At 38.2% G+C, this 23,883-nt stretch overlaps 1 protein-coding gene across 2 annotated transcripts in view; it reads left to right on the top strand.

Moving 5' to 3' along the window:
- Nucleotides 1-21,513, top strand: part of TMC1 (transmembrane channel like 1) — a 96,582-nt gene extending 75,069 nt beyond the window's left edge. For both annotated transcript variants that reach the window (XM_036893493.2, XM_057498582.1), the window contains 6 exons: nt 3,669-3,736; nt 8,538-8,777; nt 13,491-13,616; nt 17,029-17,107; nt 17,211-17,262; nt 19,921-21,513. In XM_036893493.2, coding sequence (XP_036749388.2) covers nt 3,669-3,736; nt 8,538-8,777; nt 13,491-13,616; nt 17,029-17,107; nt 17,211-17,262; nt 19,921-19,943 — 588 coding nt within the window. In that variant the 3' untranslated portion in view covers nt 19,944-21,513. The remainder of the gene's footprint in view (nt 1-3,668; nt 3,737-8,537; nt 8,778-13,490; nt 13,617-17,028; nt 17,108-17,210; nt 17,263-19,920) is intronic.
- Nucleotides 21,514-23,883: the final 2,370 nt, after the last annotated feature.

Below are 23,883 nucleotides of genomic sequence, written 5' to 3'. Positions count from 1 at the left end.
GAATTTTATACTGTTTATATGTATGTGTGTATTAGCTTTCTTATATTTGTTTCATTTTTAGAGCAGGAATTTCTGAGTTTAATGCATACAGGATTAAATTGCATTTCTAAGGTGTTTACAGAGAAGTAATTCTTTAGTAACAGGGTCTAATTTTCAACCTATTGCAGATTTTAGATTAGAAAGGGATTTTAGAAATTTTCTAGTTCAGAAGTCATCAAACTTTCTCTGTGAAGAGCTGGACAGTAAGTGTTTTCACTTCTGCAAGTGAGATGGTGATAATAATAAGAAATGTGTATTTTGGTCTTTATTCCTGGCTCCTGGACAGAGCTCCTAAAACCTTTGTAATTCCCTAAAAAATAAACAGTGGAAGAACATATTTTGTTCTAATATTTAGTCTTTGACCCTGGTTCCTGAAATAGAGCTCCTAAATTTTTTGGAATTTCTTGAGGTATAGGAATATTTTTTGTCTTAAAGAGGCAAATCCTGGTAGACTTGTGGATAGCTTCAGGATGGGGGCTGGTCACCAGAAAAGACCAAGCCATGATTAGAAACTTGAAACTGTCAATGCTACCCTCCATCCTCCGGAGAAGGGAGTAGAGCTGAAGACTGAGTTCCTAATGATGATGCCTACTGATAAAGTCTCCATGAAGACTGTGGGCTATGGAATTTGGAGAGCTGCTGGGTTGCTGAACACTGAGGTTCTGGGTGGGTGGCATACATACCAGGTGAGGCCATGGAAGCTCCGTGCTCCTCCCCCACCCTGTGCCATATGCATCTTTTCCATTTGTCTTTTCCTTCTGTGCCTGATCTGTATCCTTTCATAATAAACTAGTAACCTAGTAAATAAACTGTTTCCCTGAGTTCTGTGAGCTGTCCTAGCAAATTATCAAACCTGAGAAGGGAGTCATGAGAATGACTGATTAATAGCTAGTCAGTCAGCTTAAGCGACAGCCTGAACTTGCCATGGCATCTGAAGTGGGGCAGTCTGTGGGACTGAGCCCTTAACCTGTGGGGGCTGCACTAATTCTAGACAGTTAGTGTCAGAATTGAGTTCAATTGTAGGACATCTAGTGTATGTCCACAGAAAATTGGGAAATTGCTTGGTATGGGTGAAAAACCCACACATTTGTGTCAGACGAATTTTGAGTAGAGTGGAGAGGAAAACAAGGGGTTTTCCTTTCAGCAGGTCATATGGTCTCTGTTGCAACTGCTAAGCTCTCCTTTGCCAGTCCCGAACGGCCATAGACAATGGAAAGGAATGTAGCTGTGGTCTAATAAAATTTTATTTGCATAAATGGGTGGTGGTCTGGATTTGGCTCATGGGCCACAGTGTGTCAACCCCTGACTTCACTCATTTCATTAGTTTATCTGTGAGGAAACTGAGGCCCAAAGAGAGAAGTGACTAGCGCAGCTCACCCAGCTGGGAAGTGCAGGGCCAAGTCAGATACTCAGGTCAGCGACCCAGGCAAGTGTCTGAACCACAAGACCACTTGGTACAACAGGGCTGCCTGCACCCTTTCTCTGCATCAGGACAATTTATGCCTCAAAGGTTTTGTTCCTCCTTACAGCTGCTTATGCTGTAAACACAGTATGAGGTCAGGGATTCCCAAGGTGTCCTTTGTGCTTTACAAGTTACCTGGTTATAAAAATATCTCATCTCAAATGGCCTTTAAGAGGTTTCCGTGCTTGTGAGAGGAAAGGAAATATATTTCTAAAAGGGTGAATTTTTTTTCCCCATAGTTTAGTGGGCTAACTCATGACACTCTTCTGAAGAGGCCAAAGTTGAAGATTTGATGCTTGAATTGACACAGAGCACTGCTGGTCCAGACCACAGATGGCTCAGGCCTCCCACCTGAGCATTTGTCAGATGTGTTCTGTGACCTCATGAGGCTCCAGGAAAAAGGAATAGATGACTAGAGCACAGTGCTCCCATGGGAGGGGAGAGACTCAACATTAACATTTCTTGAGATTAGAAGCAGTTCACTGTTCTCTATGAAGAACACATTTTTTTTCATTGTTGACTTCAGAATGAAAATTATCACCCAAACCTCTTTGCATCTTGTGAATGTTATGCTTCTAGATAATTCGCAAACCAATAAGACATTTTGGGTATCCTTTAGCAGCATCTTGAGTGAATGTATGTTGACCTCAGGTCATCTTTGTCCTGCCTGATGAAACAGGGCCATATATTATGTCATTATGTTTCATCTTACTGGACCATCCCTGTTACACCATTCTTGCTGTTTACTGACTGAATCTGTTACAAGGCACATGGCCCATACCTTCCCACTGACGAGGAGAGTCCTGCTGCCTTTTGGGAAAGTGATGAAGTTGAGGCCAGGGTTCAAGAATTCTTGAGGCAGAACATTAGAAAACTGGGATAGTTTTGTGGGGCTTCCAAATCACAGACTGGTGACACCTTTCCTACAAATATGTTTTGGGGTTCTTGGGCTTGAGAAGCAAAGAGACACCCTCAGGTCATCTTGCTGTGCGTGCACAGTGCATGCCCGTGCATGTGGGAGGGAGTTATGGAGGATAACATGGGGGCCGAGTCACACCTGTTCACTTGAGCATCCGGGGCAGAGATAGGGACCTGCCGCACCGTTGGTCTGTCTTTTATGGTTTTCTCTGTCCTCTCACTTCCTACTTTTTGCTGTCCTCTTCTTCTTTTGTTATCAATCCTGATTGCTTATTCTCTATCTCAACTTAAATAGGAGCTCAGTTTTCCTGCCTTTGCTAATTAGCTCCTCCCATTAATAGAAGCTTTCCTTTTAGGACACCTAATGTGCCACCAGGTACCTTTGGATAGGCTGCCCTAGGGCAGATGCCCTGCTCAGGTCCTTTTCGGGTTACATCTATAGCCTGGTGGTGCTGTCCCAGATAGGGTGGTATTTTCTAGGAGATAAACAATGGACATTGAGTTGAATAACTTCTTAAATGTTTGTTGTATTTCCATTTTACTGTAAATGAAATTCACTTTTTCTTGTTGTAAAGTATTTTAAAATATGCTGGACTTAAAGAAGAAATTAAAAGCCATATTCCATCACCCACATATAACAACTACAAATTTCTCTGACTATTTTCAAGTCTTTTCTTTACACATAGTTTCACGTTGAGTTGATAAAAATAATGAATATATGATTTTACATATTTTTGTTTAAAATTAAGAGCCTAATTTTCTATTGCAGATGTAGATATTCTTTCAAAAGTGATTGTAATTAGCTACAATGTATATTATAGTATAGATATACTCTATTTACTTGCTGAATGATGGCTTTGTCTCTGTGTTAAAATTTGTCAGCATTTAAGATTACTTTGCCACGACAGATTCCTAGAAATAGAATGAGGTTTTTATGCTTTTAATATGTATTTTTGAATGCTTTTCTACAAAGTTGCTCCGATTTTTACATTCACCAGCAGCGTAGGACAGCCTATTTTGTCACACCAGCACAGCATGGAATAGCAGGATTTTAAAACAAGTCTTACTGTGTCAAAAACGGTGCTTTATTATTTTACTCACTGCTAATTATTTATTATATCAATTATTCTGCTATTACTGCTCTAAGAAAGTCGTGAGAGCCCAGCCATACCTGTGCAGAAGCATGAGGCCCTTGCCTTTCAGTTTGCATCACTTGAGATGCTAATCCAGTGACTGTCTGTGTCTCCAGCCTTCATACACTGAATTTGACATCAGCGGCAATGTCCTCGCTCTGATCTTCAACCAAGGCATGATCTGGTAAGCCTGCCGTTGGACAGTTATCACATGTAGAGAAGCCTGCAATCATTACTGCATAAAATACTGCAACCTGGTGTCAAAGGAGACCACGATCTGTGTCTAAGTCAACGTTTGCCTTTGCAAAGTGTATGGCTATGAAGAGCTTATACAGATATTTTTTTCATATCTTAAATCTTGGTCCTCAAAGACATCTGCCTTGGGTTGCAGAGCACTCTTTCATCAAACACAGGGAGTCTATATTCTGGTTCATAAATTATTTGAAGACTTTTTATATTTTTATATCCTATGACACTGGGTTCTAGCTGTGAACCATTAATGGTCTCATTATCACATGCGAAGTATGAAATAAATTAATGTAAGTCCTTTCTGAGAAACTGATTTTATTTTGTTATCTCTCCTGAATATATTTAATATATAACTTACAGCTACTTTTAAAAATAGTATCTTACCAAATCCAATAGTTCATTGAGATGAACCACATGTTTCAGAAAGGTCAAGTTAAAAATATGGTCTTTAATTTCTACCTTGTTTCACAGGGCCATTTGCATATCAGGATTATTTCTTTTGATGTACAAAGGCTTGTCATATCTATTATTAAATGAAAGCATTCTCATTGTAAACCTTGACAGATTAAGATGGGTTGATACAGTAGAAACTGTTTTTGAGTTTAAAAATTGAATCACAGTGTGCGATTCATCTGGGGACCATGTGTCTTGGAAATCTGCCACTCTTAACTAAGAGCTCCCAACCCACAAGCAGTTACAACTAAGTTTCTTTATCCTATTGACACATCTGATGTAACACTGTGCTACTGGCCATAGCATTGTCCTTCCTACAAGTGCCAGTAACTAGGGTCAGTTTCTGTACAAGCTGCACGTATTACTCAAAGCCTTCAACCATAGTTGGTCTGAATTATTAAACCCTTGTGAGACTGGACCTGTCTGCAACTGCTAAAATTATCTTGCTTCAGTAATATAAAGACCATAGTCAAGGGCCCCATCATCCCGCCATGGAGCCTGTCAAATTCCTATGTCTCACTAGGCTAATCAGGCTGGAGAAAAGACTACAGAACAATTATATTCTCCATTGTCAGGTATGTTTAAAATGTAAGTCTTGTGCTCTAAATTCTGCAAGTTATGGTATATGTGTCCATTGAGTTTTTAAGAAGTGGAGTGCATCCCTTCTTTATTCTTGAAGCAGGGAGGAAAGTCAAAATGGCCCAACATGGCACTCCTGACAGAGATAGGAAAGAGAGCCCCTTCTCTGGGTTCTGTACGTCTCATGTCCTAGAGGGGATCCACCTCTCATGTCAGGAAATAGCTAACATTGCTCTGAAGGAATGAGAAACCACTGCCTATACCAATTTAAAAGCTCCCTGGCTCTTCCACTGAATGCCATAAATCCCTCGGGCCTGGGCTGCCATTTGGGCAGACATATGCTGTGTGTCTATTTCTTGTTCTTTCAGAGTTAAGACAACAGATTGGCCTCGAAATTCGTTTTCATTATCAGAAAGGCTGTTGTAATTGCTGTCCTTTTGTTTGTCTTCACTTTTAATTTTGCAATGATTCAGTCCACTATTGTTCATATTGAAATTCCTCCTCAGTTCTCTCAAGGGCAGACCCAGTATCAAAATCTCTCCACTATTATTGGACTACTACATTCTTCAGTTATTGGTCAAGTCTTGCTTCCAGTTAATCTGAAGAGGACTTCAGAAAGTGTGATTTTTGAGTGTACAAAGATATTCATGCACTTAACAGAGTTTAAGAAGCAAAAGAACTATTATTCACCGTCAGGTCAATGCTTTGTGGGAATGGTCTTTCTGGACTCCCAGGAGATCGGTGGAGGAGTGGGGCTGTGGTGTGCTGGGGGAGGAGTGAAAGGTGCAGTCTAGGGGGTTCCCCTGTTCAGAGCGTTCACATGTGTTAATCCACGATCTTTTGGGGCATGAGGATCTGATTGGCTATTTTCTACAGAAACAATCAAAAGAGTACAGGGATTTTGTATTCAGTTCTATTGGTTTGTGACTAGAGAAATTCAATTCCTGCTTTAGGAGTTTCTAAATAGTGGAGGTTATTATTTATGCCGATGTTATTAAAGCCAACATTCATAGATAATATCCATTTTGTTATGAATTGGCTGAAATGATCAGTAAACTTTTATATTACATACTTAATTTAAAAATAGGCAGCAGAGGTTTTGTAATCATAATTTTAAATGGTGAGCACACATCATAGCCCTACTCCATGATAACAGGATACAGAGGCAGAAAAGAACATCCAGGGAGAGAGAGAGGGGTTTGGACACTGCTCCAACACTGTCTCATACACCTTCCCTCTGGTCTTGCCACCTCCTGCTGCCTCATTTTCTCAGTTGATCAAATGTGAATAATTTGCCTGACATGTACCATGTCACTGGAGTAATAAGGAGAGCTAAAGAAAAGAAGATTTCACTTGCTTTGATCTTCCTGGAAGAAAACTATTTTAGAAGGCTGTGGTGTTATGATGATCTTAAACTGACAGATGATGAAATCAAGTCTGGGTAAGGGACTTAGTGAGCTAAGCTGATTAGTAAGTCAGGTGCAAAGATAAGGTGAACATTAAGGTTCAGATATCACCTGCCAAGACCTGTTTTTCTAGGTTATGATTCTTGAGTCACTTCTTCATAATGCTTGTGTGATAAATATTGTGTAGATTTGAAGTTTATTTATTGATAGATGCATGCATTTATAATATATGTGTGCATACATATATATACACACACACACACACACACACACACACAGAGACAAATGATGTACATATATGCATGGGTATATATGGCTTTAGGCAAATCTAGGTCTTGAATTAGTTACAAAATTGTGTCTTAGGGTAAACTAGGTTGTGCAGGATTGAAACACTGCCCCCAATCTTAGTGGCTACAAAAGGATTTCTTGTTTGCATGTCCAATATAAGTTGGTAGAAGGGTCTGCTCTTGTAAGTTACGCTCTCTGTGGAATCCTAGACTGACAGAATAGAATCCATCTGGAACATCACCAGTCAGATTCACAGAGTGAAAGAGAACCAAACCCACACAAGGCTCTTAAAGTTCCCACTCTGTAGTCAAACACCTCATTTTTATTTCTATTTTATTGGTCAAAACAAATCACATGGCCCAAGCCTGAGTTTTAAAAGGGGACAAGTGTGATCATCCACAAGCATATTGTATTACTAATATTGGCCTTTGAGAATACAAGGTAGTGCTTTGTAATTCTGGACCCTCAGCTGGAACTGTTACTCACTTGCTTACATTTTTAAGGTTCCAGATCCTCTCTTTGCTATCCTGGAACAAAAATACACTGTTGTTCCCAAGTCTGTCCTCTTATTAATTTTAACTAATAAATTTTATATTTTAGAGCAGTTTTAGGTTCCCAGCAATATTGAGTGGCAAGTACAGAGGGCTCTCACACACCCCCTACCCCTAGACATGCACAGCCTTCCTTACTGTCGATATCCCACACCACATGCTATATTGTTACAATAGATAACCCTGCATGGATACATTATTATCACTCGAAGTCCATACCATTGAAAAAAAAGTTTAACTTCCTACTGAATCTCTGGTCTATTCAGAATGTTAAAATATGATTCAGGTCTGCTATGTGGAACCTATCGAGACAATCCAAGTTCTGCTTTTCAAGGAAATGGTTTAATGTTGGGTTGCACAAGTTCGGTTACAGCAGAAACTGATTTCTTCATCTAAATCAACTCTTCCTGCCACATAATATACCAGTTTATATTGGATTGGTTAAAACAGCTACTCTACATATGTAGGAAATATAAAATGCTAACCCCAACTAGAAATGCTAAGGGCTTTATTATAGTTGGGACAGTTTAAAAAATAGGACACTGCTTATTCTTCTAAAATAAATGTCCATGTATCCTCTTTTTGTTTTGGACTAATAAATTGCTATTAATGTGGCTGTATGGTACTAATGGATTTTCTCATCAGAGAAAATTGAAATTAATTTTGTTGTGATAACCAGTGGAGCTATAAAGTAAAAGTGACCTCACCTAAGTGCTTCCTGTTTAAAAGTGGCTTTTAAAAATACTTTAAAAAATCAGATGTACAAAGCAGTGGATTTCCAGGACAACCCAAAGTAAAAAAGTAAATAGATGAGCTAAATTAAATGTCTGTGTTGATCTTTCATCTCAAACATACAAAGCTTGCTGTAGATTATCAACAAAACACATTATATTATTAGGCATCAATATGTCATTTCCATGAGCTCTAAAATGCCATAGCAGTCACAAATAGAAAAGAGCATCAAAAAAAAACACCTTATTTTAATTTTTTCTCTTTCATTAAGCAAAAATAAATTAGCCATGATGAAAGTAATTAGTCCAACTGTGTGGTTTATTTTAATAGAATGAGTGGTTTTAAGGGTCATTTATTTTTAAAAAGTTAAATTTTTAGATAGATTAAATTAATATGATTTAGTTTATTTTAGAAGTAGAAGAGAGATGTAAATAAGCAATATATTGTTTACTCTGGTGTTTAAATTTACTAATGATAGCAGTTACATTAGTGAGAAGCATAATTGCTGTGAAAGAATCAGGTATAGAATTACCTGCACTGATGGGGGAGATGGTAAAATGTGTATAGAAAATGGAAATTGATTAGTCACATCTGTAAAAAGGGTTTGTGTGGTGGCAAGTGGCAATCCATTTTCTGTCTTTGGTCTATAAGCATGATGTGAAATGAAAAGGTGCTGCTGACTTTCAAGAAGACTCGAATTGAGCGAGAGCGGTGTTTTTGTTTCTAGGATGGGCTCCTTCTTCGCTCCCAGCCTCCCAGGCATCAACATCCTGCGACTCCACACCTCCATGTACTTCCAGTGCTGGGCCGTGATGTGTTGCAACGTTCCCGAGGCCAGGGTCTTCAAAGCTTCCAGATCGAATAATTTCTACCTCGGCATGCTATTGCTCATCCTCTTCCTGTCCACCATGCCCGTCCTGTACATGATCGTATCCCTCCCACCTTCTTTTGATTGTGGCCCCTTCAGGTTCTTGCTTTTGACATTTCATTTGGACATACTGTTCCTTCAGGTGTGGAGATAGGAATGACCACTCATTGTAGGAGCTTCCCCCACCCCGCAAAGAGTGGCATTTCGGTTTGTGGAAATGAGATCCTTTGGGTGTTCAGGCTCATTATGTGATGTGGAGGGTCTTATGCAAGTTCCATCTATTTTCTCATTTGGGAATCAGCAAAGGGGAAAACAGCAAAGTACTCCAGGCTCTGCCAGGACAAGCTGAAGTGAGAAAGTAAACAGATAACCTGGGTAAAATGTGGATGATGAGTCCGAGCTATTTCCTGTAAGGAGATAGCAAGAGCAAGGCTTGGTGACATTAGCCAGGGTGTGAAAGTTTTCCTGAGGCTAGGCCTTCACATTCAGACATTGCGAGCTGTTGCTTCATCTCACATGGACCACCACACTGAGAAGGAAGGAAGGAAGGAGGAAGGAGGGAAAGGAGGGAGCGGGGAAAAGATCATTCCACAGACTACCTAGGAAATGGTATCATTATTAGACAATTATGAATATAAAGAGGGTCACACAATTTATAATCCAAAATGCTACATGCTAGTAAAACCATTAATGATGTTCCTCTTATATACTCTCCCCAAATAACAATGACAAATCGCTCATGTCAGTAATAAAGAGTTAAGAAGTCCTTTGATCCAAGTTAAAGTATACTTTTCTATGACTCTCTGTGGCAGAGTTCTCTCAATGATATTACCAGGAAATCAAAGTCCTCGGGACCTGGAGGATTGAGGTTGCATCCCCTAAAGTGCCGTAGAAACAAATCCTCCCAGCATCTCTACATGTTGAATCACTGGTCAGCATGCATTTGAGTTATTTCTCCTTTCAGTGAAGGAAATGGGAATGTGAAAAGCCATGTGAATGACAAGCACAAGGCAGGGCCACATATAATTTCCCCATCATGCTGTTGGACCCAAGTTATTAAAGTCAAAAGATTCATTGCCCACAGACTAACATAAAAAAGAGACATTTTCCCTCTAATAATAGTATGAATTATTATGGCTTTACCAGGGAAGAAAGAAAGGAAGGAAGGAAGGAAGGAAGGAGGGAGGGAGGGAGGGAGGGAGGGAGAGAGAGAGAGAGAGAGAGAGAGAGAGAGAGAGAGAGAGAGAGAGAGAGAGAGAGAGAGAGAAAGGAAGAAAGAAAGAAGGAAAGAAAGAAAGGAAGAAAGAAAGAAGGAAAAAAAGAAAGGAAGAAAGAAAGAAAAGAAAGGAAGGAAGAAAGAAAAAGAAAGAAAGAAAGAAAATATCAAGCCAGCTGATAACGGCAGAAACAGCTGGAGTTCAGTCATATTCAGGAAGCTGTTGTGGACAAGTTCCATTCCAGCACGCACACCCACCCCTCCTCCTGCTCCCACGGGCTGAAATAAATAATGCAGACAGTGACCTCTGGAGACTAAATAAGAAATTGCAGTCTTGAGGGAGAGATTGGTCTCAATAAATCCTTAATATGTGTCTCAGGGCACAAAGGTCAACAGATGAGCCTTTCGAAGACTTTAGTTAATTGCAAATCCGCCCCGCACAACTAAATATCCAGAACATGTTCTAGATGATTTTTTAACTTTTTAACTGGAAGTTGATCCTTCTCAGAAAAACCTATCAAAGGAACTTAGCTTCGTACAAGGGAAACCCCACAATGTCAGCATGCAGCTAGGTGGTGGCTAAGCAGGGGCATGCTTATTAAAAATGCCGATGAGCTGGACGTGTACACTGACAGCACAAGTTTAACTTTTTGAGCCCTAACTCCCCTGTCTTATATCACACTGAGTTACTATGATTTTAATGAAAAAAATTAGTCTGTATCTAAGGCATAATATCTGATTGTGACCAAGTGTTTCCTAATTAGCAAACTTAGGCAAAATTACTGAATATATATTACTATTTTGAGGTCCAAGAAACTTAAATATTTTCAGTAGAGTTTCACAAAAGGGAGATCTCTTTCCTATTGAGATATCCTATTTTTCCTGTCAGTTTCCTCATTTTGAAGCAAAAGCACGTATGCTTTATTATCTGTTGGGACTTAATAGTTTAGAAGAGTTGTCTGCCCTAGAAATGAAAGGAAAGAGCATGTTTTAGTAGGAGCCTGAGGGCTGGCCCTTCTCAGGGACCCTGAGCTTGAGGTCATTTGCTCAGGTTGCATGGTGAAAGGTGTCTGACTCGACTTGGCACTCGAGTGAGCAGCAAATTGGCAAATTGCATTTGAGGCAGGTTAACAGAGATACCATAGCGATGGCCAATCATTCCCATGGGCAGGTAATTTTTTCAGATAAAGTAGCTACAATACCATAGAAGACCCATTCTACAAAGCAATTTGATTAGATATTCTAGCTTGTTTTGTTTTCTTAAGACCTGGCTAGGGAGGGTGAATTTTCCAGAAAATTATTCCAAAAGGCTATTAAGTGGATTTACCTTAAACAGTTGGACAATTTAATAACTATTTTTGTAATGTCCAGATGCAGAAAATTGTTGTAATTTCTTCCCCCACATTTCCTGATGGTTGATTATTCTTCCCCATCCCCTCACTAATAATGCTTAACAATTCATAGTTCTCTGTGTCCTCACACACCTCCCTGCTAACATTTTTGTAATTATATTTTTATGTATTTTCATCTTACTACAAAGGTAAGATGGATTTGTCCTAGAAAATCTGGAAATTGTAAAAAATATTTTCACATGAAAATAAACAATACCCATAACTCCAAAGATCTGAAATAACAAGTTTCAACATTTTGGCATTTTTAATTCTATTTTTCTTTTTATGCAGATTTTCTAAGTAACTGAGACTCTACAGTATGTACATTTTTGTATTATATAGTGATACTGCCCTTATATTACTCATTTGAAATTATACTTTATCTGTCTGCTATTCTTAATAGTGTAGCTGACTTTGAGAGGTTGTGGGCAGAGTATTTTCATCTCTGTGAGTCCAGACACCGTAGAGTGTTGGCCAGTAATTTGGATTAATGAATATGTGCCCTGAACACTAGAGAAGATAGAGGAGTTAAATTGGGCATAGGATCTGGTTTCAGTTCACTGGGAAGACAGGCCTGCTCAGAGACTGCTCTAATCTAGGAGATAGATAGATAGAGTTACTCCCACAGAAGAGCAGCACCATTTCACTTGACTGTATAGTCACAGCAGATTGGAGGGGACTTCTGGGAATACTGTGAAGTAGTATGCTTTGGCTAACATGTCAGAAGAAGGGATTGCCAGGGATTTGTAGATGCTCCTATCGTTTGTGTTTAATTAAGAAACCTAGACTCCTGGTATGAGACCTGACCTGGGAAAGGCACCTGAGAATCCCCAGAGATGCCAGTGATTGCATTTGGGACACACTGGCTGCGTAGAAGTCTTCCATGGGTAGGGATTACTTTGTAAAATTCCAGTGCCCCATTCTAACCACATTTATCAGCCACAGCCCAAGATGCTGGAGAAAGGAAAGTGGATTGCCCTATCTTCTCTTGTTCCCCTTGCCCACCTTGTCACTCTAGCTGTATTCCATATGGCAGGGGGAACACACAGTCAGTTAGAATGGGTGAGGAAGAAGAAACCTTACTGGAATAACCTGATATAATCTTAAGTCTGCAAGCATTCTCCCTCGTGTAGCATAGGTCTTGCTAATTAGTGTGTCGATCTGTAATTTGTGAAGCAAAACTTACACCTCTGTAGTCCAGAAACTCCTGACAAGATACTTGGAGAAACTGTAGGTCTACTGAAATATTTTATTAGTTAGACCAGGAGGAAAAAAACCTAATCTGGAACATATAGGTCACATTCATTTAGTACTTGAGAATGTATAGAGATCAGAAACAAAAGTGAAGCCAAAATACTTTATTAAGTGTTATGCCAACCTTTATTCTGGGGATACATACTGTTTGGTTATAAACAACCTAATATCTTTTCTGAAAATTACATCTGTTCATAGGGAATCAATATGTATATACAGAAAAAATAACTTCATGTGATGGATATTTATAATTCTAAATATTATAAACCAAGTTCAGACCACTCCTGTTCTCCTTTTTCTACCTTATAGAGGTTGATTCTTACTTAATGGGTTGAGGACAAATTCATTAAGGACCTTTGTTTTTTGGGCATATTTTCCTCATCTTCCCAGTTTCTGTTCTTAGCAGTGGAACTGAGCTGGTTCCATTAGGGTCTTTTTAGAAGACATACTGAGAGAGAGAGGACTCAGCATTCAGTGGAAATGTGATAGAAGTTATTGCATGGGAAGAGATATTGGATTATTTGTGGATTTTAAACCATTCTTGATGCTCATTTCCAAGGCTAATTAAAAAATTGAGTACGCTACTTATTCTGCCCAAAGAGAGTGTTCTCCTACAAGGACAACTAGCTGAGAGGTAGACTGGTGAGCTATTTCAAAATATATTTCAATCAAAATCTTGGAAATAGAGCTTTAAAAATCTCCTAATGCCATGGTTAATTTCATAACTGCTTTAACTGTGTGTTTATGTTAGGATGACATTTCTCATATCTTATCCATATGTTGACAATATGAGGTCAAAGTATTAGCAGTTGTCACTAAACATCAGATTCCTGATCTGAAAGAGTACTTAGGCAGTGTTTGAGAAAGATTTCTAGTTTTCCTGCTGTAATTGTGGTTTTTACATATGTTTTAAATAAATTTCTCTCCCGTTTTTTTTTTTTTTTTTGGCAGTGGTAAAAATAGGATGTTCGAAGTCATTGGAGAAACCCTGGAGCATGATTTCCCAAGCTGGATGGCAAAGATCTTGAGACAGCTTTCGAACCCCGGACTGGTCATCGCTGTCATTTTGGTGATGGTGTATGTGCTTTTCCTCCTCATAGAAGCAGCCTTTGTAATGTTCTTCCTGGCTTCTTTTAAGTTTCAGCTTTTCAGCTGTCTCGCACTCTCCGGGGGTTGTGCTGTAACCTAACCAAACTCAGCACTGATTACATGGTAGTGAGAGGCTGAAATTCATGAGCCGTGTTCTGGTACCATTGGTTGTAATTTGCAGCCATCTGCGTCTGTCTTTGCCTGCCTAGGATTATAAGATTGGTTCCCAAGTAACCAAAATAATTATTAGTAAACATCTAAGACTAGGGAAACATAAATGCTAAATGCTAAATCTAATCAGCACGTTGAGCTCTCCCCATTCTCTGGCCCCCACCTCTTGTTCCATAAAGCAGATGGCTGCGAACACACAGAAATGATGAGCCTGGAAGTTAATATTCCCCCTGGGGGCCCTCTAGGCTATATTTTAGGGCAGAGGGCTTAAGAGGTCTTAAAAATCACCCTGTCCTTGTTCCTAGAAGGTCATCAATAACTGTGTGTCTGTGATAACAGAAACAGAGGACCAGAAGGGTCTTGGAAAGGTCAGTTGATCTATCTCTTCAAAGCCAGAGGTGATAGCCAACGGGGAACTTGGGGCGGGGGGAGTTTTTGTTCCATGTCACTTTCATTGGCTTCTGACTCAGCCGCCACAGATAAAACTTACATTGTAAGGAAAGATATGTGCCTGCTTTGGAGGAGTTAAGAAAGCAGCCTCACCCTTCCTTCATCCCCCTAGACTCTCCTAAATAAAAATTCTAGAACCACCACTGCTCTCAGTCACGGAGGACAAGTATGAACCCACCCTAGAGACACTTTAGAAATAAAACTGATTTGTTTAAACAAAGGTTAAACTGGGAAATCTCAGGGAGAGAATGCCCAGTGGTTTAAGTAAATGAGATGGGTTGTGAGCCAATTTTATCATCATCTTTTCCATGGTCATGGTCATGAGCCACATCAGGGAAGCAGGTGTCATCTTCTTAAATTTTATTAATTAAACTGACTTTGTGGCCTGAAATGATTTTCCCTTGGTGAGAATGTAGCAAAATGGAAATAGTAGGACTTCGACAGTAAATCCAGTATCTACTCTTTTACACCATGACACCATCTTTGAGGGAGAGCTAATAGCCTGTAGGGATAATAAAACAGTAAAACAGATTACTATTATATATTACAGAACCTTGATCTGGAATGGCACTTAGAATCTGATAGTAAATCTCTGGGGCAGATATGTTAGAAAATGACCTGCTGAGTACAGCGGGTTTCACCAGATGGCCCGTGAAGTGATTTTCCTTCTCCATGTTTTCATGATACAGCTGTTTCTGAGAGTGTAAGTATCCTATGGCTTTTCAGAGTCAAGGCCCTTAGTGGGATAAATGAGATGTTGTTTTGAAAAAAATAAAATAAAAATACAAAACTTAATGTCAGATTTTATAACTATAGCCTTAACTTGTTAAGAGACAGATTTATTTTTAAGCAAAAGAGCAACATTGTTCTAATGCCACTAATGAAAGATTAATAAATTGTCTCAGGAGTGTGGAAGAAGAGACACCACTGCCTTTGTTCCATATATTAACTCATTTGATTTCCACAGTAACTTTAAGAAGTTGGCCTCACTAATCATATTACTGATACGACCTGGAAGATCTGCCCCAAATCAAATGGCTTAATAAGTAAACTCACACCTGGGTCTCCTATTTTCTACCTCTTCTTCCCCCCACTCATTTGTGGCACCAAACACTGAGTTCAGGATGAAGGGGAATGTTCAGGAAGGCAGAAGCCATGTGTTAGGAATGGTCTGCACCAGAGGAGGCACACTTTTCTTTAAAGGGCCATATAGCAGATATTTTAGGCTTTGTCGGTCAAGAGGCAAAATCGAGGATATTATGCAAATACTTACATAACGGTTTAAAAATGCAAAAACCATTGTTAGTTCATGAGTCATATGAAACAGGCTGGGAGTCAGACTTGCCCTGGAGACCACAGTTTGCCAACCCCTGATATAGACCATCTAGAGGTAAGCTGGCAGGACGTAAGGTCAAATAGATGGTGTATAAGGTTGATTTTAGTTCTGAGGTTCTGATTTAAAACCCAAATTTCAGTTTATTACTGATTTGATTTTTCAGATCCTGAGTTCTCATCCCCCACTTTATGAGCCCCATACAATTGGCTTGGCTCTTTTTTGCCTTTAATGAGAGAATGTTACATGCTACAAGCATTTCAAATTTCCCCAATGGATCATATTAAATCAGCACGAATGGCTTTTGGGTAACTGGGTAAAATTCAGCTCAGTTCTCTGCAGGCAGTTTCTTTCCTTTGGAGACTAGAAAATGATTTGTGAAGAAGACTTATTTAAGTTGCACCCTCAGGCAGAAGAAAATAATGAATAGAGAATTCAGAACTGAAAATGACTCGTGAGGTGTTTGAGTTCATCCTCCAAATCCAGGCATTTTTCTAAGAACATCCTTATAACACACACACACACACACACACACACACACACACACACACACACACACACAGATTTGAGCTCGTACTTCAGGACAGATATTACACCAGATGCTTTCATATATGTAATTTCATTCAAACTCCCATCTCTCATATAAGAGATAGACAAATCCAGCTAAACTATATCAATAATTGTGTTGCTAGCACCAGATGGTTCATAAAGGATATAATCTGGCATGGTAGTGAGTAGAGGAAATGTGTTCAGTATCCAGTTATTTGCAACAAAGAGCAATGCCCGTTACCTTTTTTTTTACTGCACTTTTCTTTGTTTGTTGTGCTTTAAATGAAGATGAACATACTTATTTTTGTACAAATGTTTGGCTGGAACTTGCTTTTTCTAGAAATGTAAATGTCACTTAAAAGCCAAGAACATTCCTTTATAAAACATGTTATTTTTGAAGGAAAGGGAAAATGCAGTCAGTACAGCCTATGGAAAAAAAAAATCCATGTTTATTAACTCTGACTATAAGGATTATATTCTTAGTTGTAAAAGCAAAAGGAGGGAATTTAAGGCAGAAAAGTAGTTTCCTTTTTATTTGACACCCTCCGGAGGGGGGGGTCACTAGATTTTTTATTCTGTTGGATGCCATTGGCATCAGGTTAAAATGTTACTTTTCATTATACTTTAAACTGATGGTAATACATTTCCAAGAAGAAGCTAAAATGAGGCAGCCAGGTATCACAGAGCTCCGGGCTGTGGGGGAGGAAACGTGGAGCCCAATATCCAAGGCCTGGCTAATTCTGAGTGTGCTTTGTCACCACTCTGTACCTCTGTCTTTTATCTACAAAATTATAGGTTTAAAGTAGAAACTATCTTATCCTCTGATTTAGGTAATGTAAGTTTTAAAAGAATCTTGAGAACCTGAAAAATACCATAAATTATATTTTTTAAATGTAGTTTGGCCATCTATTATCTCAATGCTACTGCAAAGGGCCAGAAGGCAGCAAATCTGGATCTAATAAAGAAGATGAAACAGGTAGGATACAATTTATCTCATAACAGTATTGTCTTTACTAATGTCGAGTAGTAGAAAACACCAGGAAATCTCATGTTCTTCTGTCCTTTTCTTAATTGTGTAGCAAGCTTTGGAGAACAAAATGCGAAACAAGAAAATGGCAGCTGCACGAGCAGGTTGGAGACATACTTTTGTTTGCAATTTTTTCCCCTTCAAACAGATTATGCTCACTCTTTTTTTCTCTCCAAATGGGACATTTGTTGCAGAGTGGCATTATCACTGTAAGCAAGTCAGTCCACAGGTGTTTCTGTCCACCTTGTTACACACTCTCAGGCATCATATCTAGGGAGCTTGGTTGTTTTCCAGGGGGAGAAAACAACAGAGAAAAATTCAGAAATGTAAACTTAGCCCTAATGATAGAAAGGCAACTTTGCAAATCAACAGAAGATGAAGAATACATCCATATTGTCATATACAAATAGCAGATACAAATACAGAATCTTGCCTGCCCATTTTGTTCTTTTTTGTACATAGAACACATTGGGAAGACACCAAGGGGATCCTCTGAGCTCACCACCATTGATTTCCCAAAGCCTTTTCTAATTCATTAACCTGTCTTTCTTTTCAACCTCCTTAATTTTTAAAATATTAGAATAAGACATACTCTTATTGGTTTTACATTCCACGTGAAAAAGTGATGCCTAAGAATTTCAGTGAAAATCTTTTCCAACTTTTCCTCATTTTTAACTTAAAAACTCATTCTGTTAGTGGGGCTTCCCTCCACCCACCATAAGTAATAAAAATAAATAAATCCAAATTGGTTTAGGTGGAAAGAAAAGACATTTATTTGTCCACACAAATGAGTAGGAGAGTGGAATGCATGGATTCAGGACACATTTTACCCTAAGTTTAGGAGCGATCAGGGCTCAGCCTCCCTTCTCTGTGGTTCTTTCTAAATGACCCACCTTGCACGTTGGCTCTCCTCAATGGCAGCAGGAATGGATGCAGCAACTTCTGACGCCATGTTCTCAGAGTACATCTGCCTTAGATTTTTTTCGTCATTAGACTATTTCCTTCTTAATTGCATATAAAAAATTTTTTCAGTTTTATTGGGATATAATTGACAAAATTATATTTAAGGCATACATGGGATGATTTGATCTGCATATGCATTATGAAAGGGTTCCCACCACTGGGTTAATTAACACATCCATCTCCTCACAGAGTTCCCTTTTTTTTTTTTTCAGTGAGAACACTCAAGTTCTACTCTCTTGGCAAATTTCAGTTATACAATACAGTGCTACCCACTGTAGTCACCATGTTATCCATTATGGCCTTGGACTTATTCATCTTACAGCTAAAAGTTTGTACCTTTTACCAAGCTCTCCATATTTCCCTCAGCCCTCATTCTACACTCTTTTTTCTGTGAGTTCAACTTCTTCTTTTCCTTTGATTCCATACATAAATACCACGCAGTGTTTATCTTTCTCTGTCTAGCTTATTTCGTTTAGTATAATGCCCACCAGGTTTATACTGTTGCCAAAGGTTTCCTTCTTTATAAAACTAAATAATATTTCTGTGTGTGTGTGTGTGTGTGTGTGTGTGTAGTATATTCATGGTGACTTGACAAAAATTAATTGACTGTATGTGTGTGGGTTTATTTCTGGGCTCTCTGTTCTGGCTCTCTATTGGTCATTTTGTTTGTTTTTGTGCCAATACTATATACTGTTTTGATTGTTACAGCTTTGTAATTTAGTTTGAAATCAGGTAGTGTGATGCCTCCAGCTTTGTTCTTTCTTAAGATTGCTTTGGCTATTTGAGGTCTTTTGCAGTTCCATAGAATTTTAGATTTTTTTTCTATTTCTGTGAAAAGTGCCATTGAAATTTTGATAGGGATTGCATTGAATCTACAGATGGCTTTGGGTAACCTTTTCACGATAGTAATTCTTCCAATCCATTAACATGGAGTATCTTACCATTTATGTCTTCTTCAGTCATTGCATAATGACCTTCTTTGTCTCTTGTTACAGTTTTTGGCTTACAATATGTTTTGTCTGATATCAATATGGCTACCCCTGCTTTTGGTTTCCATTTACATGGGATATCTTTTTCCATTCCTCTACTTTCAGTCTCCATGTGTCCTTAAAGCTGAAGTGAGCCTCTTGTAGCTATAATGCAGTTGGAATCATGTATGTCTTGTATATCGGCAGTATTTTTGTTTTTGCTCTAGATTGTGACTGTAATAACTTACCATTATCAAATTAATATTTAGAATGATGAGTGAAAACTTCCAACTTCTAAGATCTGAATTCTAGTGAAGACTTGTTATCTTTATTGTTTCAAATAATGGTATAATGCTGTAGCATGCTCTTTTCCTGATATTTTCCCATAATTTATACTTAAAAATGTATATAACTTTGTGAAGGCAAAGACTGGTTCTTATTTGTAGCTGTTTTCTCAGGACTGAATAGAGAATTTTATACATAGCAGTCATTCAGTAAATATCTACTGAGTATCTACTGGACAGTGAGGAATTCTTTTATTACAAAAATTTGAAAGGAAGAAATTTCTATATTAACTACATAAGCAGTAATGAATAAATGTTATAAAAAGAGCAGGAGTTTCATTCTTCCATCTTTGAATTTGTGAGGATTTTGTAAAATAATAAACTTAGAACTATTTTCAATATAAAAATCCTAAATATTATAGCAACATGGAGCACATTTGGAAGATACAGATTTCAGACCACCTTGTTAAGAACCATTAAGCACACTGAAAACTAAAAATTTTAATTTCCTTCTTCTTTGTCTTCTATTTTTTTTTTTTTTTAATAGCTGCAGCTGCTGGTGGCCAGTAGCTTTCATAAAACTGCTAAGGGCCCTTGCTGTTTAAAAGCAATGACTTATGTGAAGGCCAAGAGAACAAACACTGTGGAGCTGCTGTTCCGTGTTCTAACCCCGATGGATTATCAGCATCATGCTGTTCAATCAAGGCATCTTCAGTTCTAGTTTGGCAAGAAGGATTTCCACTTTATTCCAAATTAAGGATTTGTTTCTGCACTGTCACTTTCTCTGCTGATCATTGCCTGACATTTCCCTTAACAGACTGAGTTTAGAAGTGATTAAGTAACAAACCAGCAAAGTTACTGGTTTACTCTTCGGGTTAATTTAAAAACTTTTTGCTCACATAGGCTTTCTTTCTATACATTTCTTCTGCCTTAGTTTTCTTGGCCTGAGAACAGGAATATTTCACCTTCTTTTTTCCTTTGAATTCGGAAATATCTCCATAAAGTATTATAATCATTCATTAACTCACTTTTTTGAAACAAGTGTCTTGTTTCCTTTCTCCCCATCCATAGTCCCCACAACTATATACCCAAGACCTTTTTATTTGCTGCTAGATTCAGTATGAAAGGGAGTGGGCTTTTTATAAGACACAAATCCTTAGTGAATCAGGGGTTTGATAAGCCCTGGGGCTGAAGGTCTTTCACCTTGTGAAAGTACATGTTTCTTAGACAACCAACTCTTTAGCAGTTAAAAGAAAAAAAAAAAGACCATAAGTGGTTGCTATTCCATCACAGTCTGATCAGGACCTCTAAGGATGATATCTCCTGAGTTTAGATTCTAATATTTTACAATTTTTCTCTGCTTTTTTTGTTAATGTTAGGAAAATACACACTTTTACAGGGGCTTTAGTTTATAGATCTGTTTAAGTATTATTATTTATTTAAAGTTTAAATTGACTTTGAATAGTAAACAGTCAATGCCCTCAGCCAGCCTTGTTGTGTAACTATAGTCACGTCTCCTAAATCAGTGTCTTTTTCCAGAGCTAAGCCATTTTGCCTGCCATTCCCTGCAGTTGATTTGCTGATTTTTGTTACCTTGTCTTTGAGTTTTTCCTTATTTTGGCCACAGAATGATTTCACTAATCTTCTGCCGGTCCATGGGCTCATCATGTCCATCATACAGATTCCAGACTTACTTCCTTTGGTCAAGTTTTCTAGATTAGCCTCCACTCCCAACTGTATCACTCTCTAGAGTAGGTTTCCTTGGATTCTTAATGTCTTTAATTCAGAATCTATTATTTATATAGATTTTCCTGTGATGTGTAATGGCTCTTTATTGTTTCTTATATGCATGGATCATCTTTTCTACCCAGAGTGTCAGCTCCCTATGAGCAGGGACCACATCTTTTAAGTCTTTTGTATGCCTAGTATAGTGCTGTGCACAGGTAGGCACTGAATAAATGCTTGTTAATTAAATTGAATCAATTTAACTTACAGCAGTTGCATTATGAAACAAAAACTTCTGTTATCTGTATGAAAAATGTTACTGTGATGTAAGAAATTGAATTATCTGCTGATATGCTTAGTTTATTATCTAATGAGATTACAACACAGATGACTAAATAAAGCTAGTGCTTACTTCTACTTGGATCATTTTGGTACTGTGTAGTAATAAGATTAGAGAATTGGTTTATATGTGTGTCGCCAAATTTACGGTGTGGATGACACTCTCTTGCTCTTGATCTCCTCCATAAGGAAGACGATGAGCAATGACAAACTGTCCCCCAAGGACTTTATCTGCTAGTTACCATCTGTCAGCACACAAAGCTATTACAGTATTATTGACTATATTCCCTATGCTGTACATTATATCCCATGACTTATTTATTTTATAATTGGAAGTTTGTACCTCTTAAAGCAATGTGCTCTTCGAACAAATGCTCATGGTATAAGAATTCAGACATGATTTACTATGTTTCAGTCTTTCTATAAATTAAAAAATAACTTGGATTTTTATAGCACCTGAATACCCACCTGATTTGAGCTAAGCATTTTTTAGAAACTTTAAACCTTTCAGTTTCCAGAAAGCTACTGAAAATAGTTCTACACTTCTATATGAACAACCATCTGAAACAGTGAATATAATTTCCAGAGCAGTTTGACGACTATTCAGAGAATAGCCTTTCACTGGAAGGGTTCTGATTGCTATGATTTATTTCTATATCTCTATTTCTACATATAATGATCAAAGCCATAGGAAAAATTTAGAAACTAGACTACATCTTTTATTCTAAGAGGAATACATGCCAAATACATAAAATAACTAAGTTAACCTATCTAAAGAGTTTTATTATTTATTTGAAAACTGAAAAAGAAATGCATTTCAACATAGTTTTTTTGAATTACCTTCTTTGGCTTCTTAGAGGAGCACATAGCTGAAACCGTATCAAGAGATTCATATTAACAAACATATGATCTGAACTATGTTTTCTTATACTGATTCATCTCTACAAGTACCAGCGCCAGAGCCTATCCTGGCCATGTCTGGAAATGTGCTGGTGACCCAGGTATTACTGTGTGCTGAGGTACAGTGCCCCTAGCTGCAGCGGGCGGTCAGCCTTCACGCTTCAGGGGATAAGGAGATAAGTAGATGCATTGCATCACATTCCATGCCTGGTACTCCAGGGTCCCTTGTGTTCTGGAGCTCTGCCTTCCACAAGTTGACTTGACTGGAACTTGCAGTATTTCCCTTTGCTTTACCAGCTCCTTCCCAAAAGAGTATGTGTAGATCGGGGCGGTGGGCTTGTAATAAACACTGGGACCATACTGAGTACATAAGCACCAGGAGCCACTCTGAGACCAGTACACCTTTATTCATTTGATAAACATTTATGAAACACTATGTGTCAAACATTTATCAAACATTATGTATCCCAAGCATTTGCTCTTTAGATTTTCTCCCACTGTTTTACATCACCTATCATATTGATCTTGGTTTCCAGCATCTTCCAGAATGATACTAGAACTTGAAAGCTGTTTTAGGACTGAACAAATGGTACCTCCTTACTCAGGGCAAGACTGTCCCTTTCTTCACAATGGCTCAGACATTACAGTGCACTATCAGATAGAAACTAGAAAAAAGATTTGTTCTCTTGTTCTCTACCAAGTACAATGTCAAGCAAAATTGAGACATTATCCTCACCTTTTCTGGCCCTCCTCCAAAGTTAGTATTTTTTGATGGACAAATAACCCTGGACCTCAGAATGGGCATCACATGCTTACTGAATAGAATGTAAACAAAGGAGTTTGGTCTGCGATGGAGAATCAAGCTCTTTTGGGGAAAACCGAGGAAGTGTTTCAGCAGAGAGAAACTGATGAGATGAGGATGAACTGGGAGTCTGATGACTTGTTTAGCTTCCTTGAGTTAAAAATATGAACCTGGATAACATCTGGTTATAACTTTCTTTTGCCTTATTTGGTTTACAAAGGTAAAAATGGTCTCCACAGTTTATTTGTAAAGAAATATATACCAAAGCATACAGAAATGGGCCTCAAAACAGGAGACTTAAGAATGGGATTGGCAGGTGTTCTCAGTCTTGAGATTTTTTTTGGAAATATTTTTGGAAGAGACATTGAGACCTAAGTATTTTTTTTTTAACAAATTATAGTCATAGACTACTTTTTTGCATCAACTTCCTGCAAGAAAGAAATGCCATCCTGTGATGGTGGTAAGAGTTCTCAAACCCGTATCCGAGATTTCTTTTTCTCGAAGTTCCCTTGTAATGGATTGTCTTGATACTCGGCCTTGGAGAGTCTAGCTGCCTTTCTCAGGATGTCTTGATGACTAACGAGTTATGAGTAATGGAAAATTTATGCATGAAATACTTGATCTCTTCTGGGAACTTAGCTATTACATAAAACATCTTTGTACACACTGAGAAGATTTCATATAAATCCTATGGTTATTTAAAAAAATATAATAATGGCACTTTTTCATTGCAGCAAATTTAGA

Source organism: Manis pentadactyla, chromosome 3 (genome assembly GCF_030020395.1).
Source record: "Manis pentadactyla isolate mManPen7 chromosome 3, mManPen7.hap1, whole genome shotgun sequence".
Classification (NCBI taxonomy): domain Eukaryota; kingdom Metazoa; phylum Chordata; class Mammalia; order Pholidota; family Manidae; genus Manis; species Manis pentadactyla.
Note: the sequence above shows the minus strand (reverse complement) of the source record. Positions and strands in the feature narration are given on the sequence as shown.